The sequence below is a fragment of the Perna viridis genome, chromosome 7 (assembly GCF_037379345.1).
Source record: "Perna viridis isolate PV_CMFRI_1.1 ecotype Kerala chromosome 7, ASM3737934v1, whole genome shotgun sequence".
Taxonomy (NCBI): Eukaryota; Metazoa; Mollusca; class Bivalvia; order Mytilida; family Mytilidae; genus Perna; species Perna viridis.
The window spans coordinates 19,428,332-19,455,723 of record NC_142451.1 but is presented as its reverse complement, the minus strand read 5'-3'; the positions used below and the strand labels follow the sequence as shown (position 1 = coordinate 19,455,723).

General features: G+C 32.8%; 2 protein-coding genes across 4 annotated transcripts; one reads left to right on the top strand and one right to left on the bottom strand.

Annotated features, from left to right (window-relative positions):
• Nucleotides 1-1,873: 1,873 nt before the first annotated feature.
• LOC148611701 (sulfotransferase 1B1-like) lies at nt 1,874-16,805 on the top strand. Of its 3 annotated transcripts, XM_088592501.1 has the most exons (7): nt 1,887-2,020; nt 3,629-3,720; nt 9,655-9,791; nt 13,840-14,160; nt 14,761-14,876; nt 15,354-15,522; nt 16,650-16,805. In XM_088592501.1, the coding sequence occupies exons 2-7, from the start codon at nt 3,677-3,679 to the stop codon at nt 16,757-16,759; spliced, it is 897 nt and encodes a 298-aa protein (XP_088448627.1). In that variant the 5' UTR covers nt 1,887-2,020; nt 3,629-3,676; the 3' UTR covers nt 16,760-16,805. The 3 variants fall into 3 exon arrangements, with proteins under 3 accessions (XP_088448629.1, XP_088448627.1, XP_088448628.1); XM_088592503.1 differs by lacking the exon at nt 3,629-3,720 and having other exon boundaries at nt 1,874-2,020; XM_088592502.1 differs by lacking the exons at nt 1,887-2,020; nt 3,629-3,720 and adding an exon at nt 6,778-6,917.
• A 3,346-nt stretch (nt 16,806-20,151) lies between these two features.
• On the bottom strand, nt 20,152-27,202 carry LOC148611700 (uncharacterized). The gene is made up of 8 exons (XM_088592504.1): nt 27,084-27,202; nt 24,441-24,602; nt 23,929-24,005; nt 23,518-23,675; nt 23,090-23,137; nt 22,167-22,280; nt 21,661-21,727; nt 20,152-20,851 (listed from the first exon to the last, which is right to left on the bottom strand). The coding sequence occupies exons 1-8, from the start codon at nt 27,106-27,108 to the stop codon at nt 20,663-20,665; spliced, it is 840 nt and encodes a 279-aa protein (XP_088448630.1). The 5' UTR covers nt 27,109-27,202; the 3' UTR covers nt 20,152-20,662.
• Nucleotides 27,203-27,392: the final 190 nt, after the last annotated feature.

Genomic DNA, 27,392 nt, shown 5'->3' with positions numbered 1-27,392 from the left:
ATTGATAACAGGATAGTAATCAATTGTTGTAAGTCTCTCTGGAACACTTTTGTGAATAGTTTGAAAACCCATAAATCCGGAGACTTCCTGGGAAACAAACGAACTTAAAAATCTAGCAATCAACCATACCATGTTCTCTTTCATGGAAGTTTTATATTCTAATTCAGGACCGCGAACTTCTTATTCAGAAACAGAGTGTGGTGGACATTTTCCAGGACTAACATAACAATCAGGAAGGGAAGTCTGGGTCTCTATTTGAATAGACATGCGACCTGTCTTTTCACAAGTTGGAACAGTTGATACAAACCTCAAACAGCCTATCCTGCAGGGCAATCATATCCTGCAACGTAATTCCATTTGAATGTATGTACAGATGTTTTGCCACATATATCGTTTAAAAGCTGGGGATGTGTGTCGAAGTCAGAGTGAAAAATAAATGTAACGTCGGGATGTCGTACAATTTGAGGAGACAGTATGGTCGATGTTCTTCCGAATGCTACAGCAATGACAGTTTCCAATTATAAGGAAAAAGGGTAGGTCTCACAGTGACCTAGTCGGTTAAGAAAAATAGTGAGTTCTGCACTTCGAAACCAATGTCTAAATGCCATACAAAAGAAGAACATGTTTCGGAAGTTTCAATGTCCTTTAGTAACTGCTCTGCAAATATCTTGTACAACTGAATCAATAAAACGACGGGAATTATTTGATGGTTATTGGTTTTATTTGCCAATAACAAGGACCCTAAAAAAACTCACCAAAACTCTTAGGCAAGGAAACTGTTCTGTTATCAATATATTGAGCAATAGGTGGCCATTGTAATTCTTCATCGGCATCATACGTGTTGAATATTTCTTCGCGTAGAGATTGTGCTGTATCAACAATTTTGTTTACCTGTTCTAACCCAAAGGCTTCTATGACTGCAGTATCTAATAATGAAGTTGAGATAAATACTAAGTTGGAGAGGGATTTCCCTGACTTTTACATGTCAATATAACAAAGTTTGGTACCATACTTCTTCTGTAAGGTCATTTTCATTTTTTTCAGCTCTATAATTTGGGTTAGCAAATTTCGTCTTGCTTAGTTCTGAAACATAAATGTCACGAATGAAGCTGAGTTTAACACCTCGTTCTTCAAGAAAATTTCATTTTCAATTATTTCATCAAGTTTGAAAACAAGGTTCTTTTTCAGATTGGTGCTGTCGTCTCTCATCATCTTGACTCCTCCATCGTAATGGATTGTTAATGGACTTACTTCTGCAGTTATTATGTTACTGTGCTTCACAAGCTTCAACCATCTGCTGTTCAGTTGCCTTGAACACAGTAATTGCTCCACCCAAATCGAAGCTGAATAGCTTTTCGCTCAACTAAGCACCTTTTCTTCTTACAGACTTCTGAATTTTCCCACAGAAAATACATTCCGGTGAAAACAGAACACATTCTGGCTCCTTTGACAGGCAGAAACCTACCCAAGTTGAATTATCTCCCATTCCATTGTGATTTTCGTGAGAGAATATGGCTGCGATAGGCCGTTGTTGATTCTGATACAGAAAATGATCGAATATGAACGACATTCGCGTGTTGATAATATATGACTTGTAAGAGTAATCAAGGGAACCAAGGTTATAGCGGTAATCAAACGAATTTAATCCAGGAACAAAGACCAGACATGGAAAACAGACATACACAACAAAGAACATACAGTAACTAAAATCATACATACAAAGTAACAAAAGTAAATGAGCAACTCGGACTCCACTAAAAACTGGGAGCATGGACCAGGTGCACCGGTAGGGTAAGCGTCCTCTGCTTTTCTAGAAACACCCGCATATGTAAAAAGTGCTTTCTACATGTACGGTGAATAGGTAACAGCAAGTGTAGATCGTGTCGTTTGCTTGACAGATATGTAAAACGAGGATGTCTTGGGATGGATAAGTTTTGAAAAAATCATAAACTGGTGAAAAACTGTAGTGCACTGATGATATTTCTTGGTTTAAAGTTGGATCATGTACATTAATTTTATGGTAAGTGTTTCTAGTTTCCTAAAAAGTAAACATTATTTTCCTCCGACGTCGCATATAGAAGTTGTCCATTTAAACATACAATTTTACTTGAAAACACAGCACATGTAAATGTGGATGTAAACAAAAAGTGTCAAAGGTGGTGATGTAGAACGTAAATGTGCTGTCCTATTGCTTCATTCTTAATTTCAATCGTCTTACAACAACCGTGTATTAAAATTAGAGTAGAATATAATAATAACTCAGAAATGGTTCTCATAAGATGACACGTTACGAATTTGGGAAAGATTATGTGCGTATTTTATGCCAAGACGCTATATGTTCTATTGCGAGTATATGACACCCAAAAAGCTACTCCAGCAATGCTATAGGTTGTCTGGCAAGCTATGTTCTGACTTGGTGACGTGTAGTAATTTCAATAAAGCAATTTCGGTCTATAATCACTTTGCCGATAAACAAGTAAATATAACCTTGAACTTAATTGTTGACAAGCTTATTGACGTGATTATACAGGTAAACTTAGGTAAATGTATGTCATGCAGGCATTCGAGGTCCCGACTCAATTAAACTTTTTTTCTATTTCTATTACATTTTGAAAAATCAAAACTTTGTCATGCTAGTAGATTCACATTTGACGGACTTATCTATTTTTTCGTGATTTTTTGTGACCAAACACTAGGCATGATCCATTTTTTATTAAACGTATCTCCACTCAAAATCATTTTAATTAAAGATCGTGGCCTTGTCTTACCACACGTTTAGTCTGCAGACCACCTTTTCCAGTACAAAAATTCTGACTATTTCAAAATTATCAAACAATGCTCCATCACTTTAAATGATATATTTTACTACAACGATGACGAACCACATTGTACTATATCAAAAGGTGGTATTCAAAATAGCAAAACATGCAATATTCTTATAACCGACTCTTACTTCTCTAGTTCCCTTACAAACAAAACCTTCCATACAAGAAGTCACGATGACTTAAGTTGCAAATCAACAAACTTAATATATAGATTAGGATGCAACTTATGTGATTTAGTTTATGTCGGAGAAACGCAAGAACGATTAAACAAAAGAATGTGCGGTCATCGTTCGGAAATTAACACCACCAAATTCCCGACAGTTTATCAACACTTTAATCAACAAGATCATTCAATCTTCTCTTTGAAAGTTCGTATTTTAGAAAAAAAAATTACCATCCTACGAACAATCCCGTTCTAAGTACAAACTATCGTAGGGAAAGAGAGGAGTACTGGATACGCAGACTAGGTACTGAAATACCTTACGGATGCAATGACAACATCAAAAGTATAGGAAACCTTTCAAGCCAATGTAACAATAGCATAAATGTGATGAATTTATTTGACAAAAATCCAAGACGGGAAAGGAGTCATGGCCATCGCCACTATACGTCATCTAAGTTACATGATGTCTCCATAGATGGTCTCCTTCCTTTCATACAAAAACCTCTTGGACTTCATCACATTAGAACCAAACTTCATTCCATTTCTCTCACTCTACTACACTCCCTTTACAAAACAAGTCTTGACACTCCTGTTTCTGACCCCACCTCATCATTATACAGACTTGTTGCCATCATTTTAGATATTGGTTTCCACAGACTCTTTAAACCAGTTTGCGTGAAAAGTCAAGATGAAGAAAAACGATCATTCTTCCACTGCCGTTTGTCAACAAAGGTATAGATGCAATTAATTTGGCTAACATCTTCCATCACAAAAACGTTACCAACAAAATTCCCCCATATTTCAAAGACAAATCCATATCAATTATCTTATATTCCTAGACTTCACCCATTGCATCCAAAATTTTCAATTATAAATGGCTATTGCAGAATCACAAGATTGAGGACTTCAGGGCTAAACCACCTGGCTGTTCTTGCAAATATGTTCTTCGAATATGGTCCTTCTGGTCACGCCGTTACGGGAGATTTAACTATCAAATAGAACAAATCTATGCGTAATATCTTTTCTAAAGGTCTCAAGTACCGTGCCACGCTCCATGAATTGGAATTATAACTTTAAAGTTCTTACGGATGCCGTCGAGGACTATGCAAGAAAATGGATAAAACGAGAACAAGAAGACATTTATTCTCTGTCAGAGTGGTTAAAGGCCGTGAGGTCTTTAATTTTGAAACGAATGAAAGTTTCAAGTAGGTCAATGAGTGCCAAGGCTACATCAGTTTTCAAAGACCTCGATGTAGCAAAAACATTGTCTACTATACATGACAAATATGTTATCGTACCAGCAGACAAAGCCAAAAACAACATTGTTGTTATCTGCAAAACATTTTACATCCAATGTTTATTATCAGAGGTAGACGTAGAAAATAATAGCAATGATAAGACCTATACTGCTACCACACTCTCCAAAGAAGACATTGTGGAAAACCATAAATCTGTGTTATCTTCTTTTGGTCTCTCTACCAAGGAAGATGATTGTGATTTACCGTCTATTTACTGGATTCCTAAACTCCACAAGAATCTATACAAACAACGTTTCATAGCTGGATCTGCAAAATGTACCACCAAACCTCTTTCAAAACTTTTTATTTCTATATTCACAACAGTCAAAGAGGGTTTGCAGTCCTACCACAACACTTGTTACTCACGTAGTGGTATTAATTCAAAGTGGATCCTGAAAAATTCGAAAGATCTTTTGGAGACAATCACAACATATTTGCCTTTCATCTTTCAATCTCAGTTTCTGCTATATAAATGACGTATTATCTTTAAACAATCCTAATTTTGGGGATTTGATACATCGCATCTACCCCAAAAAGCTTGAGATAAATGATAGTACAGACAATGTGAAGTCAGCCACATATCTTGACCTACACTTAGAAATAGATAGTAAAGGAAAACTATTGACCAAACATTACGACAAACGTGATAACTTTTCATTCAGCACTGTCAATTTTCCTTTCATCTGTGGCAACATCCCTTCAGCACCTGCGTATGGAGTGTTCATATCACAACTCATACGTTATGCCAGGGCTTGCCGAAACTACGTAGACTTTTTGCGCTAGAACTTTAACAAATAGGCTTCTGGAATAGGGTTATAGTGCTGCAGGATTGAAGTCATCACAACAGAAGTTTTATGGTCGTTATGATCATTATGGTGCATCCATCTGCACCATGAATACTGATTTATTCAACGGGTCATAGTTTTCCTTTCCTCGTTTGTCTACTCCGGACTTGACTTTTTATGAGCAACTCGGCGGGTGTTTCTAGAAAAACAAAGGACGCTTACCAAACCGGTGCACCTGGTCCATGCTCCCAGTTTTTAATGGAGTCCGAATTGCTCATTTGTTTTTTTTTTTATTTTGTATGTATGATTTTAGTTACTTTATGTTCTTTGTTGTGAATGTCTGTTTTCTATGTCTGGTCTTTGTCCCTTGTTACTTTTACTATTATTTGATACAGTTTTTTGTAAATAATTTAATGTTTAATAATGATATTCTTACTCTGAATTAAAAAATAATAACTTTTTTTGTCGCGAGAGCGCGAGTTCTATTGTTTTCGTAGCGGTAGGTTTCTGCCTGTTGTACGCCTCCTTCGTTTGATCACAGAGCCATCGGAAGATGACCCAGCGTCTGTTTTCCAAGCCCCTAGTCTATCAGTGTGTGCTGAAGACTTTTCATAACAAAATATGTGTTGACCACAGTCATCAGAAAATGTTTCAGGAAATGAACAACATGCAGCATGAAATCTGTGTACAGAGTCAACAAGTTCGGACAGACATTTATTCTCTACATCTTCTAATTTCATAATTAAACCTCATAAGAACATAAAACAATATCTTCATTCCGAGACTGAGAAAAATGAATAATACAAACAGGATCCTTTAGTCATCAAGCTTTCTTTTTCTTAACAAATATTAAACTCAATCACGATATCAAAATATTAACAAAAGGAAGTCTTACAAAACAAATGAAAAAAAACACAAATGAATCAAAATTTTAATCAAATACAGAAATATATATCACAAATATATGATAAAGTATTCGTATCAATTCAAAAAGCACAACAGGAATTCGATCTTTATTGCGTTAAAGATTACAATTTCCAAGATCAATGTTTTTATTGGAAAGTTCAAGATCAATTTTAAAAAGGAAGATAACTCTGTAAATGACACTCAAATACAATAGAATCTATTGGATTTTCAATGTTGATTATTTCCTAAGAGCATGCAGATATGAATGAATAATTACACATTTCACAATATAGACACATAAAACAACTTAATTACAAAAATAAAAATATGTAGCCTTTTTTGGGGTGTATCACATTTTTCAGATTTTGCATTATTCTTAAAAAGACTGCTATTTGACACTTTAAAAATATGATTTGAATGGTTATTTTATTTAACTTTTACAAAACCAACATGAAGACTTAGACTAGCAAAATCTCAAATAGGAAATATTAACAATGTTATATGAATAATCAAGTTCGCAACAAATATTACGCTGCACATTGAGAGGATTGAAAACGCAGTTTTGTTTCCAATATACATACATTTTAATTCAATCCTTTTTATGCATAAATTATTGCTCGCAATATACAAGTCAGATCACAATCATGCTTAGTTTTTAATTATTTTTAACATGTCACTTCCTCTTTTTTTATTCTACAATTGTTTGTGAGGTAGGCAACGTTCCGTGTACATGACTGTGTTTTTATAAGACTTCCACATAGATAATTTGAATGTTGATTTTAATAAACAAAATGCACAGACACATATTACGTTTGTGAATTTAAATATGATACGCAAAAAAGGATTGATATATTCTCCAGTCGGATGGGAAATGTAAACACAGTCCCTACTGCCTATTAAGTTCACACGAGTGTTGTTGTTGCAGAATGTATTCCGGCAGGTATATGTTTGCTTTTTCATTTTGCTTTTGTATACATCTAGTCAGTATAAGAAAAGCTAGTTTTAACATTTTTGCACATTATCGACTTTACATATGCACATGAATTTGCATTCAAAATTAATTTGATGAGAAAATATACAGTAACATTGATGTTCTCGAACTTTTTTGTGAAGAAAGTCTTATTAAATCAATTTATTGTGTATAAATTATTGCTCACGATTCATTGAATAGGTCACACTATTAGCTTTTGAGTATACGTTTTCTAGGTCAAAACTATTTTGCTTCGTTATTGCAGCAGAAATATACAAAAAGGATAAAAATTACCTGGATTTCATTTTCAAATTCACCAGTTCCTGTTTCGATAGTTAGAATACTTCTTGCATATAATTCCTTTTTGGATTTAGACTATCCTAATTGATTTGAATATAATGCTGCAGATGAGAGATTACTTCTTGAAAGACGTGTACAGCATATCGAAATCGTAATATACTTCACGATTTTTTTTTTTTTTTTTTTTTTTTGATAACCACTGGGTCGATGCCAAAAATGACCGTGGGTATTCACCAACTCAGTTCTCAGATTTGTCTGACACCGAATTATATCAGATTTCATTAATCATAATTATCAAAATTGCAGTATTATATATTTCAAAACACATAAAACACTGATTCTTCATTCCTTATATTACACATGGTAGAACTTTTCGGTGACGACTTTGGCTTCCGATTGTTATAGTTTTGGTTTGGAGTATTTCTTGTATACATTTAATTTTTAGATTTAGATCTTCCTATATTTTTTTATTATAATACTGCATGTAAAAGAGGTTATTCCTCGAAACACGTATACAACATATCGAAATTTGTAATATATATGATTGGTCTTTTTTGTAATTTGAGCAAGTTGAGTTTTTTACCCTATGGAACTAGATCGAAATAACCAAAAAAATATTACTTAGTCGTTTTTCATGTACACTGTTAATCTCGAGCATGAATGAATAATAAGTGACGATCAACGGTTCTTTAACTCAAACAAAACTATATGTTTTATGTTAAAGTTTTATAACATTTAAGGCAGTGTTTTGCTGTCTATCTGAGTTGGTCATTGAAATCTTTTTACATCTCTACTACTACCTATATTAACTTTACTCTTAATTTGGTATGCCTTTAAACTTTTTTCATTAGTCGTTGGAAGTCTTTATTGTTTCGTGTATTAATGCTATAAGTAAAAGACATATTTTAAGGCAGCATACCTACATGTGTCGGATTTTAATCTATTACTGTTGCTACAAACATCTTCGTTGTGGAGTGCCAGTATGTTCTCAGTTTATTTACCCCGTTTAGAATAGCTATTTTAGTATTAAAAAAATCACGCTTGTGTAGTGTAATTTATTTTAGTACGATAAAATTTTTATTTTTATCTATTTATTTGCCACAAGTTAGTAATAATGCATCTATTTAGAAAGAGTAATCAAGTAACCAAGGTTCAAGCGCAAAATCAAAAGAATGTAATCCAGGGATAAAGACCAAACATGGAATACAGACATATACAACAAAGAACATTAAGTAACTAAAATAATACATACAAAGTAACACAAGCAAATAAGCAAATCGGACTCCACTAAAAACTAGGAGCATGTGAATAAATGTGAATATTCTACACCTTTTGTTTATGTAATTTCAGGAGAGAGCTTGCATAGTCTTTATCCTGCTTTACCTAATCCTTTTTAATTCTATTGAATAAAGTAGTTGAAACTAATGATTAGTGAAATGTCTGTAAATATGTTACCGTATTTCAAATGTTTTATTTTAAGTCATTTCTTATTAACAAGCATGTCGTACAGTTTAAGAACTTTTCCCGGGTCTAAAATCATCTTTGAAATATTATATTTATTTTCTTCCACATTTTTACTATATATTGTTCGATTCCTATTAAAACCCAGTGTGAAGAAACTTGTTATTAATAAGCGTTAGAAAAAAGAGGCCATGATAAAGACTTGACCTTTCCGGAACGTCCACAAATGCACATTGTATACCCATTAAAATAAACATAAACGCAATATACAGCAAACAAAAAAATCCTTTTAAAATGTGCGGAATTTAGGTTGTCCCTTTAGTACTTTAGTGTGGTCTAGTTTTTTTATGTTTTAATAATCTGATTCATAGTCAAGTCAAGTCCAAAACAAATCTGGCAAAATAGATATTACACCACCGGAGGAGCTGGTACCGCAATTGTTCTGACTTGGTACAGGCATTTCAAACGAAATGTTTGGTTAAATTTAAGTTTTCCAGCGCACAAACCTCCCTCTTCCATTGCGGCGTACTGGTGGTGATTAAATAGCATTTACATGCTATTATGTCATAATCGATAACTCAGGGATCATATCAACACAAAGATCAATTTACAAAAAAAAAAGCAATCATTACTCATTATTTTAGAGTAAACTGGATATTTTTCAACCAAGGACTGATATCTAACAAGAATTTGATAAGAGACCCTTTGAAACGCATTTTGTATGTAACGCAGATATTTATGGCGTTCAAGGAAATCAGAGTAGTTAGTACCTGCTCTTGTGTAGCGAACCAGTTGTGAAATATAAGCAACATATGCATAAGATGAAGGTATATTGCTGCACGGGTAAGGAAAATTCATAATATTAAGATTAAAGTCGTCTCTTTTATCATTAATAATGAATAGCCTGAGAAGCATGTTCAAATCTTTAAGTTGGATTACATTTCAGAACTCGAACGCGATTTAATGGTATGGTTCTACCCTTGTATGAATATATATCTACTAATCCAGCATTAGGGTTTCGCCAGCTCAGAGATTTCCGCTCTAGACCTTCGGACATTTTAATTTGCGGACCAATAAAATCAGGTAAGAATGCAAGCACAAAACAACTCCAGCAGATTAAAGAATAAACATTTTGGATATGACTTGTAAAAGAGTAATCAAGGGAACCAAGGTTATAGCGGTAATCAAAAATGTAATCCAGGGACAAAGACCAGACATGTAAAACAGACATACACAACAAAGAACATAAAGTGACTAAAATCATACATACAAAGTAATAAAAGCAAATGAGCAACTCGGACGCCACTAAAACCTGGGAGTATGGACCAGATGCACCGGTAGGGTAAGCGTCCTTTGCTTTTCTTGTTTTGAAAATAACTTTATAGAGCTTGTCAAAGACCCTCAGCAACGAAAATCACACATGACAGTTTGCTTTTTGCACTTATATTTTGAAATGGCAAATTGTTAATATCTTGTAAAAGTTATATGTGTTTTTTACTGGTTTTGTACAAATTATAAATTGTATTCATTAATATGTACATGATACTAAAAGTACAATTTACAATATGTACACATTATAATTATAATGAGTACAAAACATATACATAAACATCAAACGTATAAATCATGTATATTTTATATATACACCAAAATATCTTGTTAGATTTGACAAGATTACATTTCATACCAAATACAAGAACTATCATGCCCACTATATATAAATATTTCAAAATAGGTTTCTCTCTCTCTCTCTCTCTCTCTCTCTCTCTCTCTCTCTCTCTCTCTCTCTCTCTTAGGATAACAATTCATACTTAATGCGCAGATTATAGTGTGAACACCTCTTACATCCCTAAATTCTGTTTAAAGGTGTTTCCCTACACACATAGCGTAATAGAGGACCAAGTCTTCATAAGGGTATTCAATGAGAAATAAAGTTATACCTTGGCAGCACTTTAGAGTTTGGTTTCAGTCTTACAGGATAAGGAGCTTCCCATAAAAAGTTCGGTATTTTCGTATCTTCTTCACTTAAAAGCGTTTAATATTTAAAGTAGTGCTTCGGACGTAAGTCCTTCTCTTCTGGTATTAGTTCGGACTTTATGCCTACTCTTATGGCATTAAAGTACGAACACTAATTTTAGTTATACTGGGCTCACTAATTAGCAACAAGAAGTTTCAGGGAGCGTCAAGAAGTGAAAAAAAAACATAGAAATGTCCAGAAAATGTGACAAAAGTGGAAAATAGCAACAGAAGATTTTAAAATATATCTATATATCTTCAATTTTGTCCTCCTACATGTTGCACCTGCCTCATAATATCATGCGTGTTACTGTACATTGTATTTTTTGCAGTAAATAAGCACCTTCGCAGGACTTAGGTGTCATCTCGTCCACAATACTCAGATAAGCCATAAACATCTATAATTGTTGCATTAGAAACTGAGTCACAGAACGGACTGCAGATGACAAGAAACCTACAAATTCCACTATAAATGTTCACAATTTTTTCACGAGTCTGTCTTTTTTTTTAAATATTAACACTGCCTTGATTCATTGAAATGATTGTAAGCATTTGATTGTGAACGGGGTATGCTATGAGTCGTAAACCACTAATCAGGTGTTTTAGTTCATTTGCCTTACCTTTCCAACAAAGCAATGATGTCAAAATAATAATTATTTTCAAAGGGTATTGAGTAATGCTTCATTGTTTTTTTGATACCCAGTTGTTTTCAAAAAGTTCAAACTGTAAAAAACTCGTTCTATACATGTTAAAATACAAATGGACATATTATATATCTATTTCTATCATTTTATTCAATTTTTCAGACGATTAAAAATTCGCACAATCTATTTCATATTGAGCATTTGCATTTAACATGTTATTTGTATCATAACATTTTAATTTCTATTATTTTTCTGTTTTTATTATTATTATTTTATTTCATTTTATTTTTATTTATTTTGCTATTTGTCGTTTGAAAATGTATATAAACAAAAAATCCATATTTATGATGATCGTGAAAAAGACGGATGAGACTTTTTTCACCCGTGAATCTTTTGTTTGTCTTAGCTTGCAACTATTTTAGATTCTGTTCTATTTAGTTTAAACATTTTTCATTTTCAAGACAACAGCGACCATACGATGGGTTAAGACGCCTCCTCTCTCGTATATCACAAAATACATTACGAGATAATATTACACATTTACAACTTTAACACTCCACATAATTTGACACCGAGAATGCTGTTCACAGCAGATAGAAAAGGAAACAATTTTAAATGTATATAATATTACATACATAAAAACTCGTCAAATATGTCATAAAGATAATAATTTAAAAAGATTATAATAAATATAATTTCCTGGTTTCTTTATAACATAGAAAATTATTATTCACTAAGGGATAAAAGTTTGCATATAGATTAAAATTGCGATATTGCTGTCAAATTGCTTCTAACATCAACGAATAAATTGTCAGTTTATTTTCGAATTTAAAGTTTAAAATCCTGTAAGTTCAGAATCAAAATGGCCAGTTGTATTCTGAATTAAACACGAACAGTCTGCTTTTATAATGTTATTACTAAGTAGTCTATGATACAAGTTTGGGCTATACCTCTACAAGATATTTCTATTTTTTCCTTTGGTCACTTTATGAAAGATTGACTTAATTTCTTCATTTCTCTTCTAATTTTTAATAATCATAAACAACGCTTGTATTGGAAGAGTAATCAAGGGAACCAAGGTTATAACTAAAATCATACATACAAAGTAACAAAAGCAAATGAGCAACTCGGACTCCACTAAAAACTGGGAGCGTGGACCAGGTGCACCGGTAGGGTAAGACAGTCCCATGGGATGTATCACCTCCAGCAGTTAGGAAGGTCGGAATATAGAAGAACAATTGTTCACGATCCTTAAAGTTCACGATCAAGCTGCACTACATGGCATACCGTGAAAGTATTATTGGTCGTGAGGTACCAATTTTAGTGGCTTTTGTGGATGAGTCGAATGTAAGAATCATACAAATGAATAGTCCGGCCATCAGTTTTATTTATTTATTTATTTTATTTTTTTTTTTTTTATTATTATTATTTTATTGATTTTTTTTTGTATTATTGTTGGTGTTGATCGTGGACACCAATGAAACGACCATGCATACCTCAACAATAGATATGTTTCACTGCATTTTTTTGTAAGTGTTTCCATTTTTATTTGTGAAAAATTAATCGCTCAATGTTATTTTAGAAGGATGTAACCAACCTCCGATTTGAGAATCCAAAGTTCAGTAATGTGTTCATTTTCATAAAATTTCAACTCAGCTTTAAGTGAAACCTAGTTCGCTGTTTTATTTTTTATTCATTTGTTTCCTTTTCATCACATGTACGTCTTTCATTTTCTTTTTGTATGTATTACTATAGTCATTATTCCTATATCTCTGCAAATAATGGTTTTATTGACACTTCCATTCATTGCATATGCATATGTAGAGCTACTTTTAAAAATTTCTTATTATGAATAAAAATTTGACTCTGTATACACCTTTCTTCCTGAGTTAGGTGTAGACATTTCTCATACATTTTTAAAGAACATTGCATGTGCAATGTATTTTATCTTGCATGCACATATGTGTACAATATCATAATAAAATAAGCTCCAACCACCGCCATTAAAACAAAAAAATATCTCAAGCGCAGAATCCCAAGAGATTTGGCCGTGGAATAAGTCTAAAATCATTACAATGTAGTTGTTTAGTCTTTGCATATTTGGTTTTCATTGTATTCTGAGTTTTGTGTCACTATAATGACTTATTTCATTTCAAAAGGTCTAAATTTAAAAAAATCCCTACCTACCGACCCTACAAAGTTTCAGAATGGAGATCGGAAACATAACTTCATTTTTATTTGGCCTTGGAGATTTCTCTTCAATTGACTGGCATGCACCAATAAGTCTAAGAATCCTTATTCATGAAACCTCAAAAATTGGTACCCACAAATGTAAGTACATTCACAGCATATTATCAATCCGCCCACGATTAATTCTCTTGCATGACAGTGTTATGAGGGTGTCATAAGTCTTCTGATATCTTATGCTGTCATCATTGTATAGTGAATAAGATGATTATTTTTATCATTAGGATCGCATTGGATCTTAGAACTTGTATCCATACTGATATCTGGTAAACTGGAATACAGTGCAAATACTTTGGTAGATGGCAATATTGAAATGAATGTCGACAAACTAGAAGAAAAACAAGATCCTCGAATTCTGTTGTCACATCTGCCATACAGATATCTTCCCCGAGCACACAGGGAAAACAACTATAAAATTATACTGATTCTTCGAAATCCCAAGGATCGAGCTGTTTCCTCCTTTTTCTTCCTTCAAAACAAATTTGAAACATTCGATTCCTCGTGGGAATGGAAAGACTATTTTAATGATGTTGTCATGGGTAAAAGTGAGTTAATATATAAAGCATTTCAAAAATAATGGACAGAGAATTAAATTCAAATACATTTATATTGTACATGTATAAGTGATATAGTTCGAATTAAAATACTGCTAGATAGGCTTTGCATGTACAATTGGTTATATATGTTGCGTTAAATGGTCACGATTAATTTTTTTCTTCATTCATAGAATTTCTCACCCTGTCATATATAAGCAACAAAATTCATGATAGAAACGTGTATTTAGTTTCTATCACCATGGTTATTTAAGCATTGAAGTATAAAATTCTATTTTTAGTAATCAAATCACGTGTAAGAATAATCAACTAATAAATCTGCATATTCATTATGGTAAATAAAACTGATTGGTTAAAATTATCATAAATATTGGCATTTTAATCAAATTGTCCCTATAATTATCAACTAACATTTTATAATTAATAATTGAATAATTGTGTTTGAATAGTACTGTTTAATCAACATAAAAAGCATTTTTTTCTCTTGAATTCACACGATCAATTAATAATAAAGCGTGACCAAAATACATTTTCGTACATTACTGTAATGATATTTCAATTATAATATATGTTTTCGTCTCTCAAACACAGAGACCAATGAGGTTGAATTATTTGGTAGTTGGTTTTCCTATATCAGAGAATGGGGACACCTCCTTAAAGATGCTAATAAAACCATTCATGTTGTATACTATGAAGATTTACAAAAGGTACCAAAGAGATATGTAATATAAGAAACCAAGCTGTTTGATCTACTTACACATTGGTTCATTTTGTTCCCGTAATATACTTTATAAATATGGCTGCCTCTTTGTAGTGGCATTACGAATAACATTAATTGTCTTAGTATACTCTATAATATATAACGATCAAATCAAACATTGATAAAACTTATTATGAAAGTCTTTGGTGACACTCATATTTAAAAAAAAGCAACCCAAATTTAATGACGCAAACACATAAATCACAAAGCTTCATTGATTTACAAAAAAATGTCATATCAAAAGTCAAGTCCTGTGGTGTGAGGGTTTTCTCATCGTTCATTGAAGACCCATGGGTGGAGTTGAGCTGATATTTTTCGACCCCGTGGTGTTTTTGTTTCGTTGACATATTCACAATATCAATTTTCGTTATATTAAACGATCCAAATGATACTATGATCTGATTTAATTGCATCTTATTTTCAGAACTTTGAAAAGGAAATTACAAAACTAGCCAAATTTATTAGTGTTGAACGAAGTGAAGAGTTTTATAGGGCGTTGCAGGAGGTCTGCTCGTTTGTAAACATGAAGAAATTTAAGCCAGATGATACTGGGAGGTTTGATAAAGATGGATATACAACTCTGTACAGAAAAGGTATAGTAATCACTCAATCTCCTGCGTAGAGATTATATTCACTAATTCAAAGGTTTTACACATCTGGTAACCTCAGAACTAAACGTAATCTCCTAATGCAAATTAATTCAGTATAGTAGTCAAACCTGATATTTTTTCACATCCTCCATAGTAGAGCCTATCAATAGACCCTCTAGTACTAACTGTTGGTTGGTTTGATGAGCATTCAAGGAGCATTATCAATACATGTGTATACACTTCTGCGAGGATTATTCTTTTGTTCTACCTAAACCCTACCTCGCGGAAGTGTATATTCAGCATTATCAATACATGTGTATACACTTCTGCGAGGATTATTCTATTGTTCTACCTAAACCCTTAAGTGTATATTCAGCATGCTCATCTACTTAGTACGAAAGGGTCTATTAGGTAGTAATATATATTTGAGGTATTCTTGAAGCAGTGATAGGCCTGAGTGATTGGTAATATGAACAGCAATAAACATGTTCAAGAAAGGAATTGGGTAAAATTAACTGGTAGGCCTTTTGGAAATATCAGGCAAAACAATAAAATACATTAATTAAATGTAGCAGTGATATAATTTATCGTGGCATTAAATTAATTATTTAAGTTTAGAAAACTTGGTCTACTGTTAAACAACACGAGCGATTTTTTTTAAATTGATTATTTCTCTAGGAAGAAAATATATGATATAAATCGTCGTATTAGTGTTCATCTAGGAAGTAAGTAGTAGAGAAACTAAGATGGTTTACAGTAACCGCGGGATGGATTTGCCAAGTAAAATAGCGTGTCTATTACCACATTCTTTACACTATGCCAAACAACTTCATTGCCTTTAAATTAACTAAAAGAAAGCAGAACGTATTGGAAAACATCAGATGCTTTCTACAATTAAATAATATAAAAGGGGTGTGAATGCCCATAAAGGTACAACTGAAAGAATGGTTGAAACTTAGAGAGAACAACGGTTTTAAGACTATATTTAAAACAGGACTTTGGTATCTCAAATATGAGTGAAATATAAATTCATTCTTCAGCCGAATTACATCCCCTTTTTGAATATGTAAGTAAGAAACAAGTTTGTGCGGTCTCTCGTTATTCAATATTTTAATTATTTCTTTATTCAGGTGAAGTTGGAGACTGGAAGAATTTCTTTACCGTGCAACAAAACGAAGAGTTTAATGATTTACTTGATTTGGAGTTAGCCGACTTATGTTTAAATTTTACTTATGAATGATAGATTTTATGCTACGTAGACTTTGAATAAAAATACAGTTACTAGATTTAGTTTATAAGAGCATTTAAGGTCAATAAAAAATTTTAATCAAATGTATACAATTGATTTATGAAGTAAAAAAAACCAAATAAATAGCCTAGAAATATCAACCGATTTATTTACAAGGGAAGTGTCCTATAAATTTTTTTTTCGACGACAAAATTATGGTTAGTAAAGAAGATTACCTAAATAAGTGTTAGTAACTAAGACTACCAGAACTCGTTTTATATAGGAGACTAACCGTTAAGGCAATATTCTTAATCATTTTGACCGGCTATGACAACAATTGACCTTAACGAAAGCGGAGGATCACTCTAAAACCTTATTTAACCCACCATTTTCATCAGCAATACCAATGCAGGTGTTTCTGGGCTCTCCTTTTTACTATTCCTATTGATTATTGAATTTAACTGTTTGGTCATTTTGTTATTACCATATAAACCTTCTTATATATTAACGAACAAGCCTAGATAGTTTTCGATTATCTTTGTTCATTTGATTACTCTTACATAAAGAATAATCAAGGGAACCAAGGTTATAGCGGTAATCAAAAGAATTTAATCCAGGGACAAAGACCAGACATGGAAAACAGACATACACAACAAAGAACACAAAACAACCAAAATCATATATACAAAGTAACAAAAGCAAATGAGCAACTTGGACTCCACTAAAAACTGGAAGCATGGACCAGGTGCATCGGTAGAGTAAGCGTCCTCTGTTTTTTTTTTCTAGAAATACGCACCGAGTTGCTCATAAAAACTTAAGTACGGGGTAGAAGAAAGAGGAAAGGAAAACTATGACACGTTGAACGAATCAGTTTTCATGGCACAGATCGAAAACCTGATTTAACATTTCCATTAGCAATACAAAGTCGGGTGTTTCTGGGCTCTCCTTTTTTTACTATTCCTATTGGTACTAAATGGTCAAGTAGCGTCAGAAGAGAAGATTCTTGAAAAAAAATGTTAACGACGACTGACAACGGACGACAGACGACGGACGTCAAATGATGGCAATAACCCATATGACCTTCGGCCAGGTGAACTATATTTCCAAGAGACCGATTCCAGTAACTGAACTTTTAATACAGAAAAAAATGTTGCTTTTAACAAACACGTAGCATTTAATTTTGTCGTAAGTATTTGGTAGGCTAATTCATTTTAGTTCAGTGTGTTCAGTTTCAACTACTAATGATCATATGGAGTAAGAGTGCCTTAACAATAAGCAATGTGTTTAAGTCGATTTTTGTCGAATAAGAGTCAACTGGAAAGTCCTATAACTCTATCAGTCAAATTTGAAGGACAAAACTACACTTGTTCTGTATTATTCTGATCAGCTGACCAGTAACGGATTAAAAAAATCTAAAAATATCCAACCTTCTGAATATTTCAAGAATAGGAAAGTAATTTATGACACCTAAACTTCGTCTGAAACTGAACTGACCTGAGCTAAATAAAAAAAGAACAATTCCAATTGTTCCCTATTTTAGCACCAGGTTCCAGATTATAATGAAATATTAGTTTTAGTTCACTTTGTAATTGTAATATCAAAGCACAAGTCACAGGTTTATTCTTCTTATATTTTATGGTGATTGTAATACAGTTATGGAAATTTTAAGGACTTAACTGTTATAAGTTAAAAATTTAGAGTCCAGTCTTGAATGCTTAATATTTCTGGAAAACTTTTTTCCTTAGAAAAACAATAAGCCTCTTTATTACCCATATGTACCTTTGAAATAAGTTATATAGTCTTTTCGTGATCAGCAAAAAAATCTTATGGTCAAATCCTTTCGTAGATATGATATACGCATAATGTCTGAAATAGGGGAGTGAATCATATAACCCAACCAAAAAGTTTAATTGTGCAGTTTCATTTTGGCAAACAAGCAGAATTATTTTCCATTAAAATCGAGCTTTAAAACTATGTCTGTCTTCAAAAAATCCCGAAAGGGGTTACTGGTCTATACTGTCAAAAAGTAACCTCAAAATCGAGGAATTTTGAATGAAACGTGATATTTAGTTAAGAATGGATGATTACGCCCTAATGTCAATAGAGTTAGACACGTGCAGCAGAATTGCATTATTGCTGTTAGATTATTGCCGGATTACCGTTGGTGTTCCTCTCGGATTTTTGTGGGAGTTCATATTGCTATAGACTGGTTCCCGATCGCAATATTCAGTATGTTACACATACTCGTGAGGGTACGAGAACACAATTAATTCCCCTTGGTTTTCGTTGTATATAGTTCCAACTTTGGTAGTAGGTACCTTCCACATTTTTTCATATTTTTACTGGAAACTTATTTGCTGAAGTTTTGCCTCTAATTGGTAGAAAATAGGTTAAAAGTACATGGGATTTTTTTTTTTCATTAATCAATTCTGACTAAAAGTTGTGATTTGGTTCAGTGGAAGAAGGTTAAAATTTAGGACTTCAAACTCAGTTCATTTGTCATGTTTACCCCATCTCCGAATTATATGTATTAATTTCAGAAAATGATGGTAAAATTTTCTACTATTTATATATAAAATCCTGTTTGTGCATATCTTTAGGCCAGAGAAGTTTTATTCAGTTTGCACCGGTGGAATTTTTTTAATCTACTCAAATTAATTGCGGTCTCGTGCCTGAGAGTGTATTGGTAGTAGCTAATACCTGGAACGTAGTCCCGGGAACCAGGATAATATTACTAGTGCGTTAGTTTTTTGTGTGACGACTTGTTTCCGTTATCCTCACTTTTTATGTGTAATCTTTTATTCGGTTCGGTACATTGTGTATGTATATCGTCTGCGTTTCATGTGTTCAAGTTTAAGCCATGTTTTGGGGATTTTGACGTATTTGAATTGTTCCACTGCTGACGCTTCGGTTTTGTTTGCCGAGGGGGTATTTCTTGACTATTTTGGCAATACCTTTACAATAAAAAACTATAAACCACACACTCATTCAAAAGCAAGAAAACTGAACTTTTCAATGGTATTTAACCTATTCTTTTACAAATATTTTCTTAAATGAAAACTAAGTTTGCAGAAGATTTCGTCATTTCAGTTCTAAGGGCCTTCGCGGTTTCTTTAATTCTGAGTTAGCATTGCACATTCCGAAATGTGTATCAAATTCGTCAATAATGAATTTTATATATGTCCCTTTTTGTAGACATATATAAAAAGAAAGGGGTATGATGGTCCATGGTCTACTGTTTGTCAAGAATTTATGGATGTGTAAAATTCACCAACAGACCTGACATGGACTTCCATTTGTTTTGTGAGTGAATGGTCCGATTCTACATATCTATAACTTTTTCTCCTGTTTAACTTTTTCTGATTCATTTAGCCTGAATTTATTTTCAACTTTCCGAAATGTCAAACAGGAATACGCCTTTTTATTTCTCTTGTAGACAGCTCGCCTGAATGTTTTCAAAATAACAGAACATTCATCTAACTAGTATGTAGTATGGAACATCAAATTATAGATACTACCATTAAAGCACATCTTTTTTAAAAACAAAATCACATCTCATTATATTACATAGCCGATTAGAAACAATTTAAATTCGGGTTAGAGACTGAAATGGCAGGCCACAGATGGCAATTGTCTTTTCGTTATTCCTTCCTATTTGTGTCGTTTTCTTCAATTGTACATAATATGTTATTTTCAAAATTTTAAAAACTTCTGTAATCAATATGATTGTACTTATTTGCTCCGAGCCGTTCCATATAATATTATTTAACTTTTTTATCATATGGGACAATTATCATTTGCAATTAATTGATATAAAAGGGTTACGGAATTATAGAATGCTTGTGGTACATACATGTTATCAGTGTAACAAAAAATATTAACCACCCTTATGGCCCTGTGTAGAAGTCATGAATTTCATAATTGCAAATTGTAAAACTTTCGCCCATTTTCACGGAATAATTTCAGCTTTTCGTCATCAGAAAGTCCAGGTAATAAGGCATTAAGTAAGTTGTAAACATCCCCAAATTTACATCCAGATTGAGAACACACAGGCCAGTCTGACCCAAACATCAGGCGATCTATCCCAAAACATTTCACAACATGCTGAAACAAATCAAAATAAGGTTGTTAGTATCTGTCTAATATCTTACCAGTTACAAGATATGTATTCGTTAGTGTAGTGTGGTCACGTGAACAAGTGTGGGTTTTATCATTAAAGCAGGGCAAGTGTATTTTGTCGTGAGAGCGATTCTTAATCATTTGTAAAAAAAGTGTTCTACCTTTATATGATGTTTTCTACTTTTCTTCCCCAGATACTACTTTTAATCAAACCATGATTCGCCGATTTGTAGTAAAGAGCACGCCCGCCAGATCCCCGCCTACATTAACCCTGGTGCAATTAGTTTTTATAGTTGTGACCCAAGAAGTCTTTAGTAAATATATGCTCAGAAATGTTAGCTGAATTTGAATCATTTTTTATAAGAAATATTCTCATGCAGGACGGAAAATTAAGTTTTTTCGCTAGAGTTCACAGCGTAGCATTATCAAAAGAATTTCATGACAATAACAGTCAATTAATCAATTTAATGTATCTTGATATTAATATCAAGATAGAAGCAAAAAAAAGCAAACGAATCATGTTTGCCTTTCACAGCAATACTTCAAACTAAAGGAGCGTCTCATTTTTTTCAATAAACCCTAAAATTTTGGAGATGAAAAAAATGGTATATTTACTCCTGTATCATGCAGACCATGTTTTCAACTGATTATGCCATGACACACTTGTAAACACCAGTTCAAAGTATTCATAGCCAAAATATAAATAAAATATAAAAAAAGCTGAAGAGTGGACACCTCAATTGGTTCGATAACATAATGAACCATTTATTTTTTCTTTAAATGAAACCACTCACGTCTACATAAGGCTGAAAATCTTCTCGTTTCCAGTTTGCAAGATCGCCCTCGTTCACAAGACCAGATCTGTTGAAAGATATTTGTATAATTTCAATTTATGAAGAATTGATCTATTTATACTGGACGATTGATCATTTATTTCATTTTTCTAGATACAACTGGGCCGCAATGGCACAGTTGTGGCCACGATCTGAAGGGATTAATATCACGTTTTTGTCTTTGGGGTCTTGTGTTCAAGACTCACAAATGCAAATTAGTTCATACAATCCACACAGGCAGTCTGAGTGCATTGTATGAACTAAATTTACCTTCGCTAAAATGATGTAGTAGTCGGACCTTAATATTCCTGAATAATTTAAAATAATGTACAATAACACACAAAAAACTTTGAAAGGTCATCGAAAGTACTGACATATGATTCTACAAGAATATATAACACTCTATTTTAGAACATGACAGAGAGTAAGATTAACATAATCATACTTACAGTTAATATATAACTTACATTTTACAGTGAACGTTCTGGAATTTTGCAATTGCTGCTATTTCCTCATCCCAGGGGGATATTTTCTTATCTTTTACATACGGCTTGGCAATATGATCAACCACTATCTTTAAGCTAATAGAAAACCAAACTGAACAAACCTAGAAATCTTATAGTAATAATTTACAACTACTGTAGAAAGTTAGCATTATTTTTACAGAATGGTACTTGTTAACTCAATACCACATGCTATCTCACTGCCAAAGTAGCAGATCCAGAGAGGGCGTTTCCATGATACAAAGCAGTTAATTTTTACTAAAACAAATGTACGAAATCCACAAAATTTTCCAACGAAAGAAGGGTTCCAGCTCCTGGATTCCCTTGATTCGCTACTACTGGTCATTGATGCCACTGCGGATATTTAAGTAATTGCATTGACAGTGATTCCAAAAAATAAAAACTGGCTTTTAGAATCTGATCACTTAATGTGAATTAACTGAATACAATAAAAAAGATAAAATCTATGTTCATAAACTAACCATTTTCGTAACAATTTTATGAGCAACTCGACGGTTGTTTCTAGAAAACGGAGGACGTTTACTCTACAGATCTACATGTGCACCTAGTCAATGATCCCAGTTTTCGTGGAATCAGAGTTGCTCATTTACCTTTTTGTACATATTATTTTAGTCATTTCATGTTTTTTGTGCGTTTCTGTCTGTTTTCCGGTCTGATCTTTATCCTAGGGTTATATTCTTTCGATATATGCTCGAATCTTGGTTCCCTTGATTACTCTTTAACAGTTAAACAACTTTAGTAAGATGATGGTACTAGGACAATGGACTTTTTGCACTGTCGTTTCTTTATCTTTGTATATTTGCTCTGTGAGTATGGTAATAAAAAATAGCATGTTTTTCACTTATGAAATACTCAGCAATACTTACTTTGGTAGACGTCGTACCAAGTCTGGAATGTATTTCAGTAAGTGTGGCCTAAAATTTAATAAACGCAGATGTTTGATACTTGGTGGAGATAACGAGGACGTTTTATCTAAAATCATTTGTGATAACAAAACGAGCAGGAAAATATCAAAAAGATTTACTGGAAATATCAAAAATGCATTTTTTTCAAAATTACCTAAACCATGTCATTTACATACATGAGATTCAATAAGAAAAGAGAAAACACCACCAATTCAATATCTTAATACAGACGACCATGGAAATATAAAACAAAAAGTGTAACGCCTTACACAAAAAGTATCAAAACACGCACAATAGAACTATTTCCTTCTTTACAAATGTAATCTGATAATTACGACTGTACCCAATTGGCGTATTAACTCTTAGATCTACCGCTTTTAAAATTATACCTTAACAGCAGATCAAACGTTAGACCCCTGGATTCTAAGACTTTCAGTCCCTGAAATACATCTTCCCGGAGAATGTATTTCTCGTCCTCGAAGTCCAAAATGTGACGACATCCTTTGAACAACGGAGTTTTCTGTAATTCGTCTAACACCTCTGAAAGCTAAATATTCATCATAAAGATTTTTTATAATAATAAATAAGAATAAAATTACCGACAGTTTGTTTAGGTTTTTTCAAAGATGAAGGTTGAGTTGCGCTATAAAAAGCAAGGTGTACAGACGGCTACAATTCCTATAAATAAACATTTTTATACTTATTATATATATACATGCTAAAACGCCGGCAACTACGGCAAACACACACCACAAGAGGGTATAATTTGTTTTAAAATATGTTTCATAATATCTACTTACATCTGATCGTGTTAAATCGATTCCAGCCACAATACCCTTAATGAAAGAGTTCTTCTTGGCTGTCTCCATTAACCACTCTGTAAAAATTGACTACTCAGTACTGATATGTAATGAAATCGATTTGATTTATTACACTTTTAATACATGAACTAATAAATTGTTCTCTATAAATCTTAGAAATACAAAAAAGGTTCCGAAATCTAATTTCAGAATAAGCTAATTAAGACAAAAAGGTCATACACACAAAAGTCAAACAAAAATGCGTGCTCAGTTATGATTTTTCTATTGTCCATTTTTGGTTTTGTTTTGTTGGTTTTAATTATCATTAAAATCATTATTATTTTGCTTTAAGGGATATGGCCATGTGTTAAGAAACATTTCTTTACAATGATTTCTAATTGTTCCTTTCTTTAACCTACATTTTCAAAGAAAATTCGTATAAGGGTGTTTTTATGTTAAAACATTTTATTTTTTATTTTCAATTTCAAATTTGAAATAACATTGTTTCTTACTTGCTTCTTCCGGTTTATCATTAAGTACTTGAATGAAAACTCCATGTTTGACTGGAGTATCTTTCATCTGAACTTCCAGCTCATCAGCTGTAAAATTCCTATATAGAACGGGTATATCTGGCGTGGGCCACAGGTACTCAAACCGATCCAGTTCCCATATATCTACACAAAACTTCATAGTTTAATTGCATTTTTCATGTGTATCGCAGTTTTGAATTGTTTATATATAATTAAATTGGATACGCTCAATGCAATCTTTTGTACAATGTATAGTCTCCATTTAAAACTTTATTCATTTCAAACATGTCATATTCAGTACTAAACCCCACCTTCTCGTGCAAATTTGTACACTAAACTGGAATGAACTTCATTGACTCCAAATGTGTAGTGCTCATGCCTTGTAAAAAATTTCCAGGTGTTAATCTCCTCCACAGACCTATAACCGTTCCTGATTCACTTTGTAAAACTACGCTAACTTATGTACTCTGCTATACAGGATGTGAAAAAAATCACAGGGCATGAGCACTAATCATTACATTCAAAATATGCCAAAGCTTTTTTTGCAAAACGTTGATTAAAATTCTTGGTCAGAAAGTACTACCGGTATTTATGGTTTTGTGAACGTTCAAAAATCGTTACATTGAAAGATTAAGTCTACCTTCGGAATAGACATCCGTTATGTCCGTTGTACTGTACTAATTTGCTTAAGTACAGAGTGTGGCAGAGGCGGAAAGCACTAAAATAGTGAATGTATACCATCTGCGCACAATATTGAACAGTGTAAGCTAAAGGAGTAATATGAAGTAAATTCTGAGGAAGTGGTAATCAAGTCTGGGGGATAGATGCCACACCAACAGAATAATTTTGCCGTTATTCTTGGTAAATAATAATAATAACATGGCAGGCAACTATAAGGCGGTAACTTTTAAAGTAGAATAAAAAAAATCAGAGTTGGAGAATCATACAAATCTAAAACTTGCGACAAATGACGTTTCGAAATATGTCATGTCCGCCTCTTATCTTGATGCACTAAAATCTGCAATTGGATTATGGCTACTCAAAAGATAAACTTTTATGTGAATCATACAAAGACAGCTAAGGTATATCTGACAGTTTTCATTCAAAAATCAAATTATTATTTAAAAAAATGAATTTCTCCCAAGTATGGGCGAACCAAACCACCTTTTCCAGGAAAATATTATGGAAAGCAATCACACTGAAACTGAATGATAATTTCTGTCATTACGTCAATAAATCCATTCATAATGATGAAAATTAAGAATATACTGTAAAGTTAATTCTGATTTTAAAACTGAAAAATATTTACTACATAACTATGAAAAAAATATCAAAATTTATACCAAATGTAGAATAAGCAACAGCACGATAGCCATAAAAACAGGTAGATTCAATAAAACCAATTTTGAAGATAGAATGTGTCCTCTATATAAAGTCGATATTAAGGATGAATTTCATTTGGTCTTAATATGTCCAAAGTTGTCAAATTGTACAGAATCATTTCTCAATGAAATAAGCTCAGTTGTCCTTTCTTTCAGTAATATTGACAAGCAATGTAAATTTAATCACATATTCGCCTGTGATGAGTATGACATTACTAAAGTTATTGTAAATGGTGTCAGTGTTATGTACAACAACAAATGTCAAATTTTGAAAGGTCAATAGTGGAATGCTCTTTTATCATTTGTAATATTATACAAAACTCAATATGTACAAATACATGATATTATTTCCTTGGATGTGCACACTGCTAGAAGATACTTTGTGTAATACAAAATGTCCTTATATTTCCTCCTTTGATGGGAGGCATGCAAAATATTGTCTTTATTCTCATGCTATGTATGTACTTTATATGTCTGTTTGATATGTCATGCATGTTTTTTTGGTAACAATAAAACTGTATGGATTTTATTCCAATTAAAATTCTTATTCTGATTCCGATTCTTATTCATGTTTTTTTTTAGAAATGAACGGAAAACGACCTAAAGAGTAAATTCTGGAACAACAAAAAAAAAAATGCCCCTAAACGCTAATTTTTGAAAGTTACCGAATCGACCCGCAGCTATGCTTCTAGCTTAAATTGAAAAAAAAATCGATTTTGATGGATTTTAATCAATTTCAATTTAAGATAAGTGTTATGATTATAAAAGTACATCGTAACATATTTGTTGAAAATAAATAGTTTACTCCACTAGGTCTACTTCCAAAGTACATCTAGATCGTCAGGATCAGACTACGCCCGTTTACCTGCTGTTTGACTTAATTTGGCCTGTAATATGAATCGTTCTCTTTCTATTTGAAATGTACCTTCTGAAAGATACCGCATATTCGTATCTTTTGTGAAATTGAATTATCTCCCGTTCATCCATTTACTGTTGCGTTGCTCAAATGTGATCCATTGTAATATGGAATAGTTTGGCGAATTGCGTCAATTTCAATTCCCTTCAAATATTTCTGAAAGAGTAACAGTCACTAACCAACTGTTCTTTATAGATCTATTTGCAAGAATTATACATTTTGACCGTGTAAGTAACCCCTTTGGCAAACCGATAGTCTGAAAAGTCAAACTGACAGTATGACAATATGTAATTTGACATTTCCGTATTCATTAAAACTAATACTTACGGAAATGCGTATCAACTAAGTCCATCTTGAAGACCTACACGTAAAGTAATAGATAATTATCCAACTTATCAGAAGACGGGCGAGCTTGGTTTTGCTACTAGGGAAAAATGTCATCTGTATAACATCTATGATCGGACAAATTCATTAAACTGAAAAAAAAATCCAACAGAATCGCGGTTTCCGACATTTCAGAACACAAATCACATAGCCGGATTAAAAATGTGCATGTTGAGACTTCTAATGTAATGAAGTCCACATCGAAAGACTTGACACTTGAAAAACTAAATATGCATGCCTTTGTAGTAGTTA